Genomic DNA, 19,227 nt, shown 5'->3' on the forward strand with positions numbered 1-19,227 from the left:
CAGAAGGATCACAAGTGTGAACCAACCTGGGCTACATAACAATACCTCATCTTTAAAGATTTGGGCCTGGGATGTAGTTCAGTGGTAGATCACTCACTAAGCATGCTCAAGGCCTTGGTTCAATCCCATCACCTCCCAAAAGAGATAAAAAATTACCTATCAGAAGTTAGAAAAACACAAGCATGTTTGTGGTGTTTATTTATTGATTCAAAAATGAAGTTTAACATAGATCATTTTCTCTCTGGAGTAATATTTGCTTTATAATATTGCATGTCTCCCAGACACATACGTGGTTGACTGTAAGATGGTCAGTTTTCTAAGACGTATTAATAATAATAATAATAATGATAGCAGTCATGGCTAGGAAGTATGGTGTGTTTCTGTGTTTATTATTAACTCCCCAGATGCATTTTCTTATTATACATTTTCAGTGTCTCTATTACAAAGAAGCTGCTAGCATCCTGACCTGCACTCTGGGGGACACTGAGGCTCTGGAAGTTTAAATAATGTGCCCAAGAATTGTAGAATACTGAAACTCAAAGGCTACATTTCATATTTCTTATGAGCATGAGGAGTGTTTGTTCTGCTCATAGTAGGGTGAGGCATTTGGGAAGAAGGTTGATGGTGTTATAGATGAGGAAAGCTCACAGGGTTGTTTATATTCAGATTTCCTGTTACTGCTGAAGGAGGTTTGATCTGGCTTTGTGACTTCACGGTAAAACTTCAAGTCTCTCACAATCGCAACACACCTCATGGTATAGTAATTGGAGCATAGACTTCAGCTCTGGACAGTACACTGTCGGGGCCAGCCGACTTGTCAAACAATACCTGAAAGGAGAAGCAAGGATTAGAGAAAGAGCAAAGGACAGAATAGACTCGGGAGCTCTCAGTGAATACTGCACTCCAAATTTATTTCCCATAGCTCTTTATGCCCAAAGCAAAAGAGAGAGGGCAGAAGACTTCTGTACCATGGTTCAAAGAACAAACAAGTATAATCACCTCCTTAATTCTCAAATGTCTAGTAACCATGCCTTTGGCCAAACGTCCTGTTATTTGGCCTTGAGGAGCAAGAACAAGCTTGAACTCTTTGACCTTAAGTCAAGATGGAATCGGGTCACTGTAGGCTCCCACAGTATATGTCCATAGCCCAGCTCTGTTTGTGAGCTGTGTGCTATGCACTGTAGGCTCCACACTGTGTGTCCATAGCCCAGCTCTGTTTGTGAGCTGTGTGCTATGCACTGTAGGCTCCACAGTGTATGTCCATAGCCCAGCTCTGTTTGTGAGCTGTGTTATACACAGGTTCTCCAGTGTCTGTGCTTCAGCTTCCACCTGTGTAGTAAAGCAGGTTTCTGTTTGGAGGCCATGTAGGAGGCATGAGTGTCCACTGCTCTTTGATAACAAGAGCCTGGAGCACACCGTTCCACCTCAGCTTCTGCCGCGAGCTTACATCTCATGCAACCCAGTTCCTGCCCTCTGGGCTGGTTTGTAAGATGAAGGGGTTTGCAGGCCTGACCACCCATGTGCTATTGCACTCCTCCAGACTGTATGGACCTCCCCTCCTCCTGCTCTCTGCAAAAGATCTACTTTCTTTCTCTTTCCTTCTCCTAGGAGAGTTGTAAGTTGGTTACCTGTAAAGAGTGCACTTTGAAGCTTCCGTAAATGCCCTCTAGAAAGAACCATCTGATGGAAAGACAAGTGTTTCGTCTTGTGTGTGAGGAGGAAGTATAGATAGGTGGGACTCTTCCTCCAGAGATGTTCATGAACACATGTCCAGATGTGTACCACAGAAGGTGGAAATGTTTAATGAATAGAGCGGAATGCTTGAGTCTAGAAGTCTCTCAGAGATTGCTTTGAAAAAGCATAGTGTTGGGAACTGGAGGGGTCTGAGGATGGTTTCTCAGCATTTTTTTAATTGTTTATATTGAGCTATATATTTTTCTCTGCTCTCTTTCATTCCTCTCCCCTCCCATTCACCCCTCTCTCATGATCCCCACACTCCCAATTTACTCAGGAGATCTTGTATTTTTCTACTTCCCATGTAGATTAGATTAGAAATATCCATGTATATTTCTCTTAGGGTCCTCATTGTTGTCTAGGTTCTCTGAGATTGTGAATTGTAGGCTGGTTTTCCTTTGCTTTAGGTCTAAAAGCCACTTATGAGTGAGTACATATTATTTGACTTTTTGGGTCTGGGATACCTCACTCAATATTATGTTTTCTAGATCCATCCATTTGCCTGCAAATTGCAAGATGTCATTTTCTCCACCGTGTAATACTCCATTGTGTAAATGTACCACATTTTCCTTATCCATTCTTTGATCAAAGGGCATTTAGGCTGTTTCCTGGTTCTATCTATGACAAATAATGCTGCTATGAACATAGTTGAACATATGTCCTTGTAGTATGATTGAGCATCCTTTGGGTATATGCCCAAAAGAGGTATTTTTGGGTTTTGAGGTAGGTTGTTTCCTAATTTTCTGAGAAATTACCATACTGATATCCAAAGCAACTGTACTAGTTTGTGCTCCCACCAGCAATGCAGGAGTGTTCCCTTCACCCCATAACCTCTCCAGCATAAGTTGTCATCAGTGTTTTTGATCTTGGTTATTCTTACAGGTGTAAGATGGAATCTCAGAGTTGTTTTGATTTGCATTTCTCTGATGACTAAGGATGTTGAACATTTCCTTAAGTATCTTTCAGCCATTTTATATTCCTCTGTTGAGAGTCTGTACTCATTTTTTTATTAGATTATGTATTCTTTTGATGACCAATTTCTTGAGTTCTTTGTATATTTTAGAGATCAGCCCTCTCTGTCCAATGTGGGGCTAGTGAAGACCTTTTCCCATTCTGTAGGCTGCCATTTTATCTTGTTCACCATGTCCTTTGCTTTATAGAGGATTCTCAGTTTCAGGAGGTCTCATTTATTAATTGTTGCTCTCAGTGTCTGTGCTACTGGAGTTATATTTAGGAAGTGGTCTCCCGTGCCAATGTGTTCATGTGTACTTCCCGCTTTCTCTTCTATGTGGTTTAGTGTGGTTGGTTTTATGTTGAGGTCTTTGATCTGTTTGGACTTGAGTTTTGTGCCAGCATTTCACCATGGCCCTCTGCATAGCAATGATAAGGCCCAGCAGTCAGGTTAGAATGCATGTGCCATGTAAAAACCTCTGAATGCTCCAGCCAGGCATCTGTCAGCGCCCAACCAGGATATATTTGGGGGATTTCAAGTCCTTTAAAGACAGGAATTACAGTTACACAACAAAAGTAGTGTTTCTAGAATGCCTCTTGTGATCACTGTGGTATTTTGGCAATAGCACAACTATAATCCTCAGCGTTAGAATAGACTGACACTTTCTCTTCAAAGTGAGCTTTCTTCTGGTATCTGTGAATTTCCCGATACCTCTGCTCCAGAGACTGTGGGATATAGCTTTTACAATAGCTGAACTGGAACCCCAACTGAAATGTTCATGTCTTGCTTGGTTTTTCTAATACCAGAATGTAAAATAACCATCCTGATACTCATGAACATTTGTGAGTCTGGTTTTCTGTTTTCTTCTGCTGGGGGCCCACCATGATGCTTTGGATAAGTGCCTGTAGGCCACTTCTGACTGTTTTGTTGCCTGCTGTATAGAACCTGACACTTGGAAGAGCTCCACTATGTGCTTGTGGAATGACTGAGAGAATGAACGGGTCCTTGTGACTCCTATGCAAAGGGATTTGAGGGGATTGTCTGTTATACAAACATAAAATTAGGGTGCTTGTTTGGAGTGTAACCAGAGTGATTCATGACCATGGCAATTATTCGCTTCTACAAAAGCCAAACCATTTCCCTCTGCTGAAGCAATCCCAAGAGAAGAGCTGGGATCGCTCTATGTCTTTGTCAGATGAGAGCGGCCTCAAGGGTGGCCCTGTTTCTTTGCTTAAATGCTGGCCACTTTGTTACCAGTTTAACAGTGCATGTTGCAAATTAGATCAGTACGATAAATAACCAAGCCAGTTCAAGAATAACAATTATATTTTAATGGTTATAAGGGGAAATTCAAGCTACAAGAGTGGGAGAGGTCCGACCTCTTATCTGTCCAGCGGGAGCTGTGCAGAGAGAGGGTGCATCTGGGTCCTCCCAGTTTTTCTTCCTGGGCTGCAGGTAGCCACGCCTTAACTAGATGTGATTGGTTGACAGAATTTCCCCGTCATCTCCCTCTTATGTCTAAACAACGTCGATCCAAACCCATTACAACTATATACAATAGGAACAGATACCAAATATAAAATTACAAACAGTAAACAATATTAAGCAAGGAATGCATAACAAAAGTTTTACTACACATTCTATTTCAAGGAGTCTAAATATTGCATTGAAATTAAGCTTGGCTAAATCATGAGGAAGGTAACTACAATTGTCTAATCTTCAACTCCATCGAAGATCTGAGACGGGAAACAGTATTACTTGAGTAAACAGGAAGTGCAATCGAGAAACTTCCAAAATGTGCAACAAATGACAGAGACAACTGGCTACCTGGGCAATCACCCAAAGTCTCATTTGCAATATTGAAGCAACCAACTTTGCTAAGGCCTAACATAATGACATACCATTTTCAAAGGCAAGAAACTTTTCAAAACTATCTTACCCTGTCTTGGCAGGATATGACAGCCCTGTTTTATCCATTGATGCACGCTCTGTATCTCTGTCAGTGGTTGAGGTATGGGCATTTCTTTGCCCAAAGGCCAGTTCTGCCAAAGAAAGGCTCCAGGTGGAGTGTCTTTGGTACTCAACATTCTCTGGGGAATAGATCGGTGTTGCCAGGAGAGATTGTGTCTCACTACCACGAACTCTAAGTTAGATTAAATGCCATTTTCTACAGCTCTTTGAAGAGGTTGAAGATTATCTATCTAGCAGGGCGGTGGTGGCGCACGCCTTTAATCCCAGCACTCGGGAGGCAGAGGCAGGCGGATCTCTGTGAGATCGAGACTAGCCTGGTCTACAAAGAGCTAGTTCTAGGACAGGCTCCAAAACCACAGAGAAACCCTGTCTCAAAAAAAAAAAAAAGATTATCTATCTATACTGAATATAATCTCTATGTATCTAAAGAACCTGATTAGTCTAATTATAAATATGACAAACATAGATGGCTATGGACAGAGTTTCTCCATCAAGTGCATCTACTAAAATATAAAATAATTTTAAATTCAGATTATAAATAGTTGGGGAGACTCAATTCTAAAGAATGACTAGCACAACAGATATGTGGCAGTTTGAACATAATTTTTAAACATTTTTATTACCTTTTGAGATTATAACATAATTATATCATATCTCCTTTCCTTTTCCCGCCCGCCTTCTATTTCTCACATGCACTCACCCTCGCTTGCTTCCAGATTCATTGCCTTTTTTTCCTTTCCATTTGTGTTTAATGTTCTTCTGGTTTCCTTTGTGTTTAATTGGAATGTATATTTATATATATGCTTCTATATACATATGTACATTGCATATTCTTTTTATATAAAGTTATAGTCAAGTTGTGATTCTGTGGTACTAATATGTTATACAATATCAAAGCCATTTGTGAGACATTTTAATGACCTTTGTGCTAGTCTCCTCCCTGTTCGCTCTTCCCAAGAGAAAAATACCCACATTCCGCTGTTTGTATCTTTTGCACATTTTGGAATTGGGTGGTTGGTTTTACTCAATGTGGCCTCGTGTTGTTGAGGTTCTAAACACAGCAGCGTCTCGTAAGTTACAGAAGCGTGGGGGAGAAGAGCAAGGAAAGAATGAACTGAGAATTAACTGCTCGGATGACATGATGTGGACCTGTGAGCACATGCATAAACTCTAGTTGAGGCTTTGTCTTCAGGAAGGTTAGAGTCTGCTTCAAGCCCTGTCGGGTCAAGTGCTTTGAAGCTGCAGAACTTTACATATGTAGCGTCGCTCTCCAGCTGCTTTCCTGTTGCAGGGCACAGGCACTGGGTTGGAGGGAGACCTTTCCCATCCTCTGTCCCCTGAGTCATGTCGCCTAGCAGGTCTTTTCTTCTCCAAGGGCGCTTCCCCCGGTCTCCTGCTGTGCTGCGTTCATCCTCTACGATGTCCCAGCAATAAGAGGAATAAGAGGAGAAGGTGAAAGTCAGCCTGCAGGTTTAAATTAATTGCACTCCTTGGTGAAGCTGCCTTAGCCAGAGCTTTAAGGACACTCTAAACGTGATAGGGAAGAGAGAGCCACCAGGCAGAAGAAAGTGGGAGCACATTCCACTGAAGGTGAACAGCGAGCACGCGCATATGCAGATACTCGAATAATCAGATAGCATTCTCTGTACGGTTGTTTCTGTTGTAAAATACACCAGTTTCTGATCCTGAGCATTCATTTAAGCTTATTTTGGCTTCCAGATACTAGATATGCTTGCTCTTAAAGCTGTGCATCTCACTAGTTAAGTGGGGTACCGGAAAGCCTGCATATTGCTGGGTTCACCGCAGATTCTTGAGTTTATTTTGTCTTCGTGTGGAAAAGTGGTACCTCTGATTAGCCACCCTGACTTTGGGAGCTTTGTCTGTATCCATGGGAAGCTTTCCCACCCCGTGTCTGTATCCATGGGGAAGCGTTCTCTTCCCTATGTCTTAATTTCACTCTTATGCACACAGGTCTGAATTGAAATCAGTTCAGTGTGCCCCGTGCATCTCCTGACACACAGACAAGCTTGTGGGAATATTTGCTGAAAGAATGGAGAGTTTATGTAGATGCTGATGCAGATGTAACAATGAAGCTTCATGCTTTATCGTTTTTACCCTCGGGTCATGTGACACGTTTTGCTTTCACTGTGTCTCTTATACACAGCTGAAAATGACGTTTCTAAAAAAAATCTTGTCAAGTGCTAAATTGAGGCCTTGCTTAAAACTAGTGTCCTTGTGTAGTCACTAATTGGTGAGAATAATAATTGACTTATGAACGCAAGATTGTGTTGGTTTTGTCTGTAATAGAATTCCTGTGCATCTTGAATGATAGAGAATCATTCGCATTGCTTTGTAGGGACTACAAAGTCAAGAGAATCAAACTTTTGTTTTACAAGGACATTTGGTGTTATTGACTTTTGAAATATGTCTTGCTTTCCTAATGTCAGACTTTAGATGCTATTTTTCTCAGATCTTTAACAAAGAGCTATTGTTCCCATGTCTCCTTTCCTCATCATTTCATCCTCAGAGAACAATCTTTCAGTTGGTTCTACTACACTAAGTGCCCGAATTCCACTGCACCTTATAATGCTGTCCAGTGAAGAGTAAATCAGAAGTTATACATTCTATATATCTGTATCTATATAATATAGATAGATAGATACTGTTGAGGAACATGTCTTCAGAACAATGAATATTTACAATTAGAAGGATGGTTGGCTCTGCACACCACTGTAACTTAATGTCTGGCTCCTGTTCTTTTTCTTGCTCACCTGTGCCTTATACACTACAGGACACCATCAGACGTCTCGGTTTGAGTTCTAACTCTGACACTACATTTTGAATCCTTACAGAGAGATAAACCTATTCTCCAAGCTCTATTTAAGTTTTGCACAAAATGCCAATGCCTTCAAATCCTGAAAAGTTAAGGACAGTTAGGTGCTTTGCTGGCCATCTTGACTCCCGCCTCTCTGTGGCACCACCATGCGGTGCATCAGTAAACCTGCCTGGTCTTCCTTTCAGAGCAGTTTCAGATTCTTGTAGAAGGAGCTGCGGGCAGGCCTGCTTTTCATCCCTCCTGGCTCCTGCATGGTTAGCTTTACACCCGAAATAACAACACACAAATTGTATTCATTTAAACACTGCCTGGCCCATTAGTTTCAGCCTCTTATTGGCTAATTCTCACATATTGCTTAACCCATTTCTAATAATCTGTGTAGCACCACGAGGTGGTGGCTTACCGGGAAAGATTCAGTATGTCTGACCTGGTGGCTGGATCCATTGCATCTGACCCAGAGAAGAGAGGCATGGCGATTGCCTCACTTCCCTCTTCCTCCCAGCATTCTGTTCTGTCTACTCCACCCATCTAAGGGCTGGCCTATCAAATGGCCAAGGCAGTTTCTTTATTAACCAATGAAATCAGCACAAAACAGAAGATCCTCCCACATCAGATTCTGACCCTGTTTTTGCTCTCACTCCCAGACAGTTGTTGTCCCATTCTCCAAATGAATGGCCTGTGTGGTCCTTAAAAGAAAAAAGGGGTCAGATGGTGGTGGCGCGTGCCTTTAATCCCAGCACTCAGGAGGCAGAGGCAGGCGTATCTCTGTGAGTTTGAGGCCAGCCGGTCTACAAGAGCTAGTTCCAGGACAGCTAGGGCTGTTATCAGATATCAGATGTTCCCTTCTTCCTCTCCTCCACATTCTCTGCTTCAGCTGCCCTGGCCTCCAGCCCATTCCAGCTTTGCACACCCACCCTGGAGAGCCAGGTCCCTATTAGTAGGAAGGCTTTCTAATTGGTTCCCTCCTGTATCCTCAGTCCCAAGAAGGCTGAAGTCTGCCTGACTCTCCATGCACATATATAGTGAGGGAGCAGTTTATATAAGACAAATGCTAATATGAAAATGATGCTCTTTGTAGAAAGCATGAGGTATTGTGGTTATGGAATGGGTAGGTGGATGGGTGGGTGAGAGGGTGGCTTGGTGGAAGGATAGATGGATGAATGGATGGATGGGATAGATGGATGGATGGAAGAAGAGAGGGACAAGCGGGTGGACAGAAGGATGTGGGGATGGATGGGTAGACAACTGCACAGTGCTTCCAGCCACTGTTTTTAGTACACTCTGGTTTAGAGGTAGAAATCTCTCTCTCTCTCTCTCTCTCTCTCTCTCTCTCTCTCTCTCTCTCTCGTGTGTGTGTGTGTGTATGTGTGTTTATTCTGTGTATTTGCTTCTCTAATCTGATAGTACTCTTAGGCATGGAATATCCTGTAACAGAAGCGGTGTAAGTCATTTAGATTTCCTCCGTCACAGTAGAGACAGTGCTGACAAGATAGTACTGACGAAGGCATCAACTGATCTCAAGCTAAATCAAACCTGCTCAATATTAATCATTTAAAAGAAATCAGTCAGTTTGGAAACATAAGTTGTGTGATGTTCCTGAATGATGTGCACAAGAACAAAGGTTGCATTTTATCCTTTCAGACAACTCTGCCCTGGTGGGAATTCCATAAAGATTTCAGCCTATTTGGCTGGTTCAGTGTTTTGTTTAAGACTGGGCAGTGGTGGCTCAGACCTTTAATCCCAGAACTCGGGAGGCAGAGGCAGGCAGATCTCTGTGAGTTCAAGGCCAGCCTGTCTACAAGAGCTAGTTCCAGGATAGGCTCCAAAGCCACAAAGAAACCCTGTCTCGAAAAACCAAATGAATGAATGAATAAATAAATAAATAAATAGACTGGCCTGCCTTCACTTCCCACCCAGAAGGCCTTCAGTTACACCACTCAGTCCGGCAGCTCCTTGTTTAACAAACACACTTTCAAAACCAGCACATTCATTTCCTTTGTGGTAGTGTTTGTAGCCATGAATGACAGTGTTGACACTTAACTCCCCATCCCTCTTGACCTTGGGGAAAAGTGTGACCTGGCAGGAATGGTGTCTTTTCTGTTGTGCTCCTTCCTGTATTCCTAGCATGAGCGCCATCTGTGGAGGGTAATGTGGAGCTGACGAATAAAGAAATGTTCAGGATTTGTCTGATAAGTTTTTCTTGCTGCGACCCAGGCTGCAGTGTGCGCCTCTGTTAGTGTTGTGTTGGTGTACATCACATCACTCTCTGAGTGAATATGGGGGCCTGATTCTCAACAACGTGGAATCATTTCCACTGTCCCTATCGAGAAGGGTTCATCTCCCCAAGAGGTTCTGTGCAGTCCATCCACACCCATGCTCTGCAGGGGCTGGACATGTCCCTCCCCTTTTCCTCTCCACTTGGTCACTGTAAGAGCCAATTCTTCAGACTCATTTGGCATTGTTTTTTTTTATGGTTGAAGTAAAGTAGTTGCTTAAGCATTTCATAGCAATTTAAAAATAAATCTGGATATATGTTAACAATAGAAAATTGCACAAATAAACTCAAATGACAATATAATTTCAAAAGCAATCGCCTTTGTAAATCATACTTGATATATTATGTAGTTATTTAGTAACACATTTAATGTTAAATTAAGAAAACCTAAAACACTTTTATTTTATCAACACTTATATGAGGTAGTAGCTATTTATATAAGAAAGACAAATGCTAATAATAAAAGGAGCTTTTAAAAGAAAACATGTGGAGCCTGGCGGTGGTGGCGCATGCCTTTAATCCCAGCACTCGGGAGGCAGAGACAGACAAATCTCTGTGAGTTCGAGACCAGCCTAGTCTACAAGAGCTAGTTCCAGGACAGGCTCCAAAGTTACAGAGAAACCCATCTCGAAAAACAGAAAGCAAATGCATGAAGTATTGTGGTTAAGATAAAACAGCACTAGCATAAACAGATGGACATGAAGAAATCTGGGCTCTTGTGTATTTCAGACCTTAGCATAGTGTGAAGGAGTAATTTCAAATTACCGGAGAATGATTGATAGGTTAGTGAATAAAACACACCTACCATTATTGTCTGTCTTCTTTGAACAAACAAGTCAAGGACTATGCAATATAGAAATTTAGTTACAGATCTGTACATTTAAATTTATATACATACACATACTCATTTAACTACAATAATATATGTTGAGAAATGGCTAGGCAATTTGTGTGTGTGTGTGACAATCATGGAATGTATTTACATAGACCTAAATAGTATCACCTTCTATGCCTTAACTATATGTTGTTACTGCTGTTAGGCTGCATATGTGTTACAATATGTTGTCATATTGAGCATTGTAGGTGATTATAAAACAGTATTTGTATGTCTGAGTATATAATACAAAAAAGTATAGCAGAAATATAATATAAAAGGTAATAAATGACGTACCCCTATGTAGAACACTTCCTATAAATGAAGTTTTTCCGACTAGGATTTGTCCTCTGTGTCAGTGAGTAAATGGAGTGTGAACACTGATGACACGGTAGCCCCCTGCTGTGAGCTTCTCAGTCCTCTACATTTAGGCTACGCTAATTTACAGAAACCAGTTTATTATAGCTTTTAAACTTTAGATTTTCATTTTTAAAACATCTTTTAGACTTATAATAATACTTAGCTTAAGGCACAATACATATCCTTATATAAAAGATTCTTTCCTTGTTATTTTGTTTATAATAAGAAGCCCATGTATCCTGGGCTGGCATTGATATCAGTAGCTTAAAATAACTTTAAACTACTGATCATCTTGCCCACATTTCCCAACTGCTAAGGTTACAGGATGTACCCCCATGCCTAGGTTATGCCTTGTTGAGGGTTGAATCTGAGGTTTTGTACAGTCCAGACAAGTACTGGGACAATTGAACTCTATTCTCAGTTGCCTAGAAGTTTTTGTCTATTTAAAACATTTGTGTGGGGGTAGCCATGTGCTGCCCACCTTTAATCCCAGTCTCAGGTGGCAGAGGCAGGTGGATATCTGTGAGTTCTAGGCCAGTCTGGTCTACAGAGTGAGTTCCAGGACAGCCAGTGCTATATACAGAGGAACTATCTCAACAAACAAAAATGCATAGATTTGTGTTTAGGGACAGAGAGAGAAGGAGAGGGAGAGAGGGAGAGGGGGAGAGAGAGGGAGAAAGAGAGAGAGAGAGAGAGAGAGAGAGAGAGAGCGGAGCACCCTTAGGAAGTCCTGCAACACTCCTCAAGTACTATTCACAATGTTTTCTTTTTTTGAGACATAGTTTTTCTCTGGTCTGGGGCTTACCAGGTAGGCTTGACTGACCAGCCAGCGAATCCCACGAATCCGCCTGTCCCTGCCTCTCTAGTGAAGGGTTTGCAATTTTTGCCACCACACCCAGCTTTTGTTAAATGGGTTCTGGGATTCATCCCCTCAGCCCTAAAAGTCATTTCTTCTTGTTTTGTTGCTTTTCAAGTGTTCCTGTTACAAATTAAGATGAGATCAGTAAGAGAGCTGCACAGGGTCAGGGCCATCAGCATCCCTGGCTTCAGCACCACATCCTGTCCCTGCAGAGGTCTTCAGAGGCCATAATGCTCAAGGAGCTGGAACTTCCTGTGATCACAATGCCTGGAATATTTCTTTCTTAATTAGGGTTTCTGTTGCTGTGTTGAAATACCATGATCAAAAACAACTTGGGAGGAAAAATTTTATTTTAATTTATTTCATTTACACTTCTAGGTAACAGTTAACCACTGAGGAAAGTCAGGGCAGGAACTCAGCCAAGGCAGGAACTGATGCAGAGATCATGGAGGAGTACTAATTTCTGGCTTGCTTCTATGCCTTGCTCAGCTTGCTTTCTTTGTTTTTCTCTTTTTAAAAATATTTTGTCCATTTTGCATACCAACCACAGTTGCCCCTCCCACCCTTTCTCCTGCTCCTCCCTCTCCTCCACCCAATCCCATCTTCTTTTCAGAAAGAGTAAGGCCTCCCATGGGGAGCCAACAAAAGCCTAACACATCAAGTTAAAGCAGGACCCTCTGCATCAAGGCTGAGCAAGGCATTTTACCATAGGGAAAAGGCTCCAAAAAGCCAATATATGGATCCAGGATAGATCCTGGTCCCACAAACAGACCAAGCCACACAACTGTCACCCACAGCGGGCTAGTTTGGTCCCATACAGGCTCCCCAGCTGTGGGTCGAGTCCATGAGCTCCCAGGAGTTTACTGTCTCTGTGGGTTTCTCAGTCATGATCTTGACCTCCACTCCCTACCCCTTGCTCTCTTTGACCGGACTCTCAGAGCTCAGTTCTTGGCTGTGGGTCTCTACATCTGCTTCTGTCAGTTACTGGTTCTATGGTGACAATTAGGGTAGTCACCAGTCTTATTAAGAGAGCAGGCCAATTCAGTCACCCTCTCCACTATTGCCAGAAGACATATCTGGGGTCATTCGTATGGATTCCTGGAAATTTCCCTGGCAAAAGGGCTCTCCCTAATCCCATCATGGCTCCCTCTATCAATATATCTCTTTTATTTCTCTCCCTCTCTGTCCCTTCTCTACTCGACCATTCCATTCCCTCATGTTCTCATCCCCATCCCCTCCCTTCGACCATTCCCCCTCCCCCCAGTTTACTCAGGAGATCTCATATATTACCCCTTCCTAGGACCATCCACACATCTCTCTTAGGGTCCTCCTTGTTAGCTAGCTTCTCTGGAGCTGTGGGTTGTAGTCTGGTCATTCTTTGCTTTACGTCTAATATCCACTTATGAGTGAGTACATATAATGTTTGTCTTTCTGTGTCTGGGATGATTTTTTCTAGTTCCATCCATTGACCAACAAATTTCATGATGTTATTGTTTTTCACGGCTGAATAGTGCTCCATTGTGTAAATGTACCACATTTTCTTTATTCATTCTTTGGTTGAGAGGCATATAGGTTATTTCCAGGTTCTAGCTATTATGAATAATGCTGCTATGAACATAGTTGAGCAAGTGTTCTTGTAGTATGATTGAGCATCTTTTGGGTAATGCCCAAGAATGGTATTGCTGGGTCTTGAGGTAGATTGATTCCCAATTTTCTCAGAAACTGCCACACTGATTTCCTAAGTGGATGTAAATGTTTGCACTCCCATCAGAAGTGGAGGAGTGTTCCCCTTATTCTACATCCTTTCCAACATCTGTTCTCAGTGTTTTTGATCTTAGTCATCCTGACAGGTATCAGATGGTATCTCAGAGTTGTTTTGATTTGTATTTCCCTGATTACTAAGTATGTTGAACAATTCCTTAAATGTCTTTTGGCCATTTGAGAGTCTTCTGTTGAGAATTCTCTGTTAAGATCTGCAATCCCTTTTTAAAATTGGATTATTTTGTATTTTGATGTCTAGTTTCTTGAGTTCTTTATATATTTTGGAGATCAGTTCTTTGTCAGATGTGTGGTTGGTGACGGTATTTTCCCATTCTGTAGTCTATCATTTTATCTTATAGCACCATCCCAGACTTCAAGCTTTACTATATAGCTATAGTTATAAAAGCAGCTTGGTATTGACCTAAAAACAGGCATGTGGACCAGTGGAATCAAACTGAAGACCCAGACATTAATCCACATACCTATGAACACATGAATTTTGACAAAGAAGCCAAAATTGTACAATAGAAAAAAAAAGAAAGCATCTTAAATAATTGGTCCTAGCATAACTGGATGTCAACATGTAGAAGAATGCAAATAGATTTATATCTTTTTCCATGCACAAAACTCAAGTCCATGTGGATCAAAGACCTCAATATAAATCCAGTTACACTGAACCTGACAGAACAGAAAGTGGGAAGTAGCCTTGAACACATTGGCACAGGAGACCACTTCCTAAATATAACCCCAGCAGCACAGACACCGAGAGCAACAATCCATAAATGGGGCCCCTGAAACAGAAAAGCCTCTGTAAGGCAGAGGACACAACCTGCTTCCTTAAATCCCAGGACCACCTTCATAGAGGTGGCACTTGTTCGAGCCTTCCACGTCAGTACACCACGGGCTTTCCCACAGGCCAGTCTTCTGATGTCATTTTCCCAGCTGAGTCTCCGTCTTCCAAATGAGTCTAGCACGTGTCAAGTTTATATAAAACTAGCCAGTTCAATTTCCTAAAGATCTGCATGGATGGACACACAAGCGAGGTTGTGAAGAGGGGCATAAAGGAGGGAGGACTTTAAGCATTGAAAAGCATGCTATAGTAAATATATGAACTAATAACACAGTTATTACTGTTACTATTACTGCCATTTTCCAGAATCTGTACTTTATGTAATATATGTGCAGTGTTTTATGAACTGTCTGCACAGTTGGTTTGTGTGCACAATGTCATCACAAGTATACAAGTAACAGATATATTGTACTATGACATTACATTACAGCATTGTCAGATAATAGGAATTTTACCCTCTAAGTTTACAAGTCCACCATTGTAAACATGTTACACAATCCATTCTTGACCAAATCATCATTATTTATATGGGATATGGGACTGTGTGTGTGTGTGTGTGTGTGTGTGTGTGTGTGGCAACTTGACTTACCCTAAAAACCATCTCTAGACTGATAAAGAACCAGTGTTCCCCAATTCAAATCATGACCAAGTAAGATAAGTGAAGTCTGTGAAGCAGTGGTTGGGTAGAAATCTGAAGACTGGTTAGAGGTAGCACTGGGAAGCATCAAGAAGAGGAGGCATTCTTCCTCATTGGGAAATGAAAGCAGTGTGGCTTATGCTGAAATACAAGACACGAGCCCCACATGCTACGCAGCCTTACAGAGTACGTCTACCAAAAGAAATTGTCCAGTGGGCCCACTGAAGCATCATGTGTAATGGACAGCTACCTCAGAGTTCAGCAGACAGCTGTGGTCCTTTGTCCTCTGGAGTGCTACACATTTTTTTTTTTAATTGAGAAAAGGAAAAAAAAAGTTTCCCCCTCCTCCCAGCCTCCCATTTCCCTCCCCCTCCTCCCACCCTTCTCCCCCTCCCCCCACTCCTCTCCCCCTCCCTCTCCAGTCCAAAGAGCAGTCAGGGTTCCCTGCCCTGTGGAAAGTCCAAGGTCCTCCCTCCTCCGTCCATGTCTAGGAAGGTGAACATCCAAACTGGCTAGGCTCCCACAAAGCCAGAACATGCAGTAGGATCAAAACCCGTGCCATTGTCCTTGGCTTCTCATCAGCCCTCATTGTTCGCCAGTGCTACACAGTTTTAAAACAATTGTATGTACATTTCTTGATTGAAGGACTACCCACTGGGTGTTAACAAATGCCAAACATGTTTGGAGTATTTACTGAACATCCTATTTAAAAAGATAGAAACGCACATATGAGAGAGGAGGGGGGGAGGGAAGGAGGGAGGAAGGGAGAGAGAAGAGAAGAGAGAGAGGAGGGGGAACTGACATATCAAAGCTAACAATTGTTATATTATCACGAGAGAAAAAAAGAGGAAGTAGTTGAAATTACTAGAGTGAATTCTATGTCCGTTGTTTAGCGTGGTGTAATTTTTAATTTAAAAGTCTCATAATTGATTATACATGAAAGTACACACCATTGGACCCAGGTTGGCTTTGAACATGCCTGAGTACCGTGTAGCGCAAGATTGGAGACTCAACATTACTGCATTTGGTCTAAGATACTCCCGTAGAACAATCAGCAAGCTTCTCTTGTCTAGTGCTGATATTGGTCTGTAAAGCTGCATGTGGTTCTGAAATTGTAATTTGTACTTACTTTTTCAATTCAGTCGTTAATAAAATACATTGTTTTACGGGAGTATCTTTGACCAAATGCATGGGGACCTTGAGGGGAGGGCTGAAGCAGGGAGGGGAGAGGCAGGGAGGGGAGCAGAGAAAAATATAGAGCTCAATAAATATCAATTAAAATGTATTTTAAAAGTAAAAAAAAAAGCGTACTAGGGGCTTGGTCATGGACATTTCTTTGGAACTTATGAAGGTTCCCATGTACATGAAAAAAGAAAAACATTAAAGAAAGGTTTGCTTTGCTCCTAAAAAAAATAAAAATAAAATAGATTGTGAAAGAAGTCCTCCTAAAGCAACATAGCAGTACTCCATTGTTGTCAGTGTTAGGTCCTCCTGTTTTACTGTTTTGAAACTACTCGATCTGAAGAGCATGGTCCTTCCATACCTGTGTCTAACTACAGTCAAATCAAACATGACTCTTGAAAAAGCTGAATGTTCTTGAGTGTGGTGGTACATGGCCATGAACCCGGGACTTGGGAGGCAGAGGGAGGGAGGATTGCCACAAGCTTGCTATGTAGTGAGACTGTCTTTTAAAAACAAGTTATTTTCTTCAACACACTTGTGATATATACACTTGATACAAAGATTGCTTACTGTTTTTCTCTTTTATTTCAGAGCGCTTTACCGTGTACAGTTCTAAAAGCCTCAGACAAGCATGGAATAAGTAAGTCTGTATACAAATGGTGCGCATTCTCTCTCTCTCTCTCTCTCTCTCTCTCTCTCTCTCTCTTTCTCTCTCTCTTTCTCTCTCTCTCTGTCTCTCTCTCTCTCCCTCCCTCCCTCCTTCTCTCTCTCTCTCTCTCTCTCTCTCTCTCTCTCTCGCTTACTGAGTGAGTTTGTCACAGCATGCATTCACTCACTGATGTTGGATCCATCCATTCATTTGACACAAATTAACCCTTACTGTGTACCGTCTACCATGTTCACACACAGAGCCAACAGGCAGTGTGGGTTCAGGTTCTTAGAGCAATGTGGTATTGTGGACCAGCAGTCCAGTTGTGCGGACGTAAACATAGCCGGGCTCTGCTTTTTCTTGGCACATCTTTGTAGAGAAAGAGCGCTTCCAAATGTCTTTCGGGCCAGGCCTCACGCAGCAGACCGAGGCTGGAGTGCTGGGGCAAAGAAGTGTGAGCAGCTCCCTGTACAGTCTGCCAGCTCATGCCTCCTTTCCGCGCCACAATGCCGAAACTGTAGCTCCTGTGATGAAGTAAGCCATCATCCATTCGAACATGTCTGTAGGGAATCTGGTAGAACAGTCTTTGTACTGTTGTGACATTTTAATTTGGGGCATTGTCGATTATGACAATAGGAAGTAAAAAAATTTTTATTCAAGAATGCTTTTAATCAATGCTGTCAGCAGACTTGGTGGGCACCTAATAGTGACAAACCCTTAGGATGAATATATTATAATTTGAAGGATTTAACCATTTTTAAAATTAATTATTTAGAAAAGTATGACCATTCTTTTAAAAAAGTAATGCATGCAGCTCTTTTAATTATTAGGATATGTTCATTGTACAAAGCAATGAATTTCATGATACTTTTAAAAAATGTATCAGTCCATTATTATGTACCTATATTTTCATTATTCATGGATATATAAAGCTCCGTTGTGTTTGCATACCCCATTTTCTTTATCTCTTCACGTATTGGTGGATACCAAGGCCTTAAGTTGGCTGTTAGGACCTGTGCCCTAAAGCACATGATATATTTTAGTGAAAATGTGAAATCCTATCACGTTGTACAATGCATATATGCTAATATCTATTTTTTAGTTGTAGAATATATTTTAACTGTTCAGGGAAGAGGTTTTAATTTTATTTTTTTTAATTTAATCACATGGTACAAAATTGAAAAATACTGAAAGTCTGCAGTTAAAAGGAGTGCTCCTCTCTCTACCATTCCTCAGTCATGGGAATCATTGATATAAGTTTCTTTCTTTCTTCTTTTATTGAGCTATATATTTTTCTTCACTCTTCTCCCTTCCTCTCCCATCCCCTTCTAATCCTCCTATGGTCCCCATACTCCCAGTTTACTCAGGAGATCTTGTCTTTTCTACTTCCCATGTAGATTAGATTCATGTGTCTCTATTAGGGTCTCTATTGTTGTCTATATTGTTTAATTTGGAGCATAATTACTAAATTGAAGTAATTGATGTACTGTAGTAATGGATTCAAAATAATTTCCAAGAATTCAAGTTATTTGCTTAATATATGATGGTATGGTAATCCAAAAACAAAACAAAAATACATTGCTATTCAAAATCAAGGTACAAAATTAAGTAACAATATTAACAAAATTAAGTTTCAAAATTAAGTAACAATGCCTTTACAGGTAGGCATTATCCAAGCCATAGAAACTATCGGGGTGTTAACCTGCCAATGTGAACAGGAATTTCTTGAGAAAGAGATCCTTGAGTCTAAATAGCTATCACAAGTAATCCAGCTCACGTGTGAACCACATCTGCCTTAGATCACACCCATAGAAAATGACCACATCTGCCCTAGGTTACACCAGCAAAAAACAACCACATCTGCCCTAGGTTACCCCAGTGAAAAGCGACCACATCTGTCCTAGGTTACACCAGCAAAAAATGACCACATCTGTCCTAGGTTACACCAGTGAAAAACGACCACATCTGCCCTAGGTTACACCCGTGAAAAACGACCACATCTGCCCTAGATCACAACAGTAGAAAACTACCACATCTGCCCTAGGTTACACCAGTGAAAAACGACCACATCTGCTCTAGGTTACACCAATAAAAAACGACCACATCTGCCCTAGGTTACACCAGTGAAAAATGACCACATCTGTCCTAGGTTACACCAGTGAAAAACGACCACATCTGCTCTAGGTTACACCAGTGAAAAACAACCACATCTGCCCTAGATCACACCAGTGAAAAATGACGACATCTGCCCTAGGTTACACCAGTGAAAAACGACCACATCTGCCCT

At 41.5% G+C, this 19,227-nt stretch overlaps 1 protein-coding gene across 7 annotated transcripts in view; it reads left to right on the plus strand.

Moving 5' to 3' along the window:
- LOC121434735 (cyclin-dependent kinase 14) overlaps window positions 1–19,227 on the plus strand; it is a 526,212-nt gene that overhangs the window by 397,038 nt on the left and 109,947 nt on the right. For all 7 annotated transcript variants that reach the window (XM_041633665.1, XM_041633666.1, XM_041633668.1 and 4 more), the window contains one exon: window positions 16,883–16,931. In XM_041633665.1, coding sequence (XP_041489599.1) covers window positions 16,883–16,931 — 49 coding nt within the window. The remainder of the gene's footprint in view (window positions 1–16,882; window positions 16,932–19,227) is intronic.

This window comes from Microtus oregoni, unplaced genomic scaffold, assembly GCF_018167655.1.
Source record: "Microtus oregoni isolate MIOR12 unplaced genomic scaffold, Mior012 000044F_ref0000062, whole genome shotgun sequence".
NCBI lineage: Eukaryota > Metazoa > Chordata > Mammalia > Rodentia > Cricetidae > Microtus > Microtus oregoni.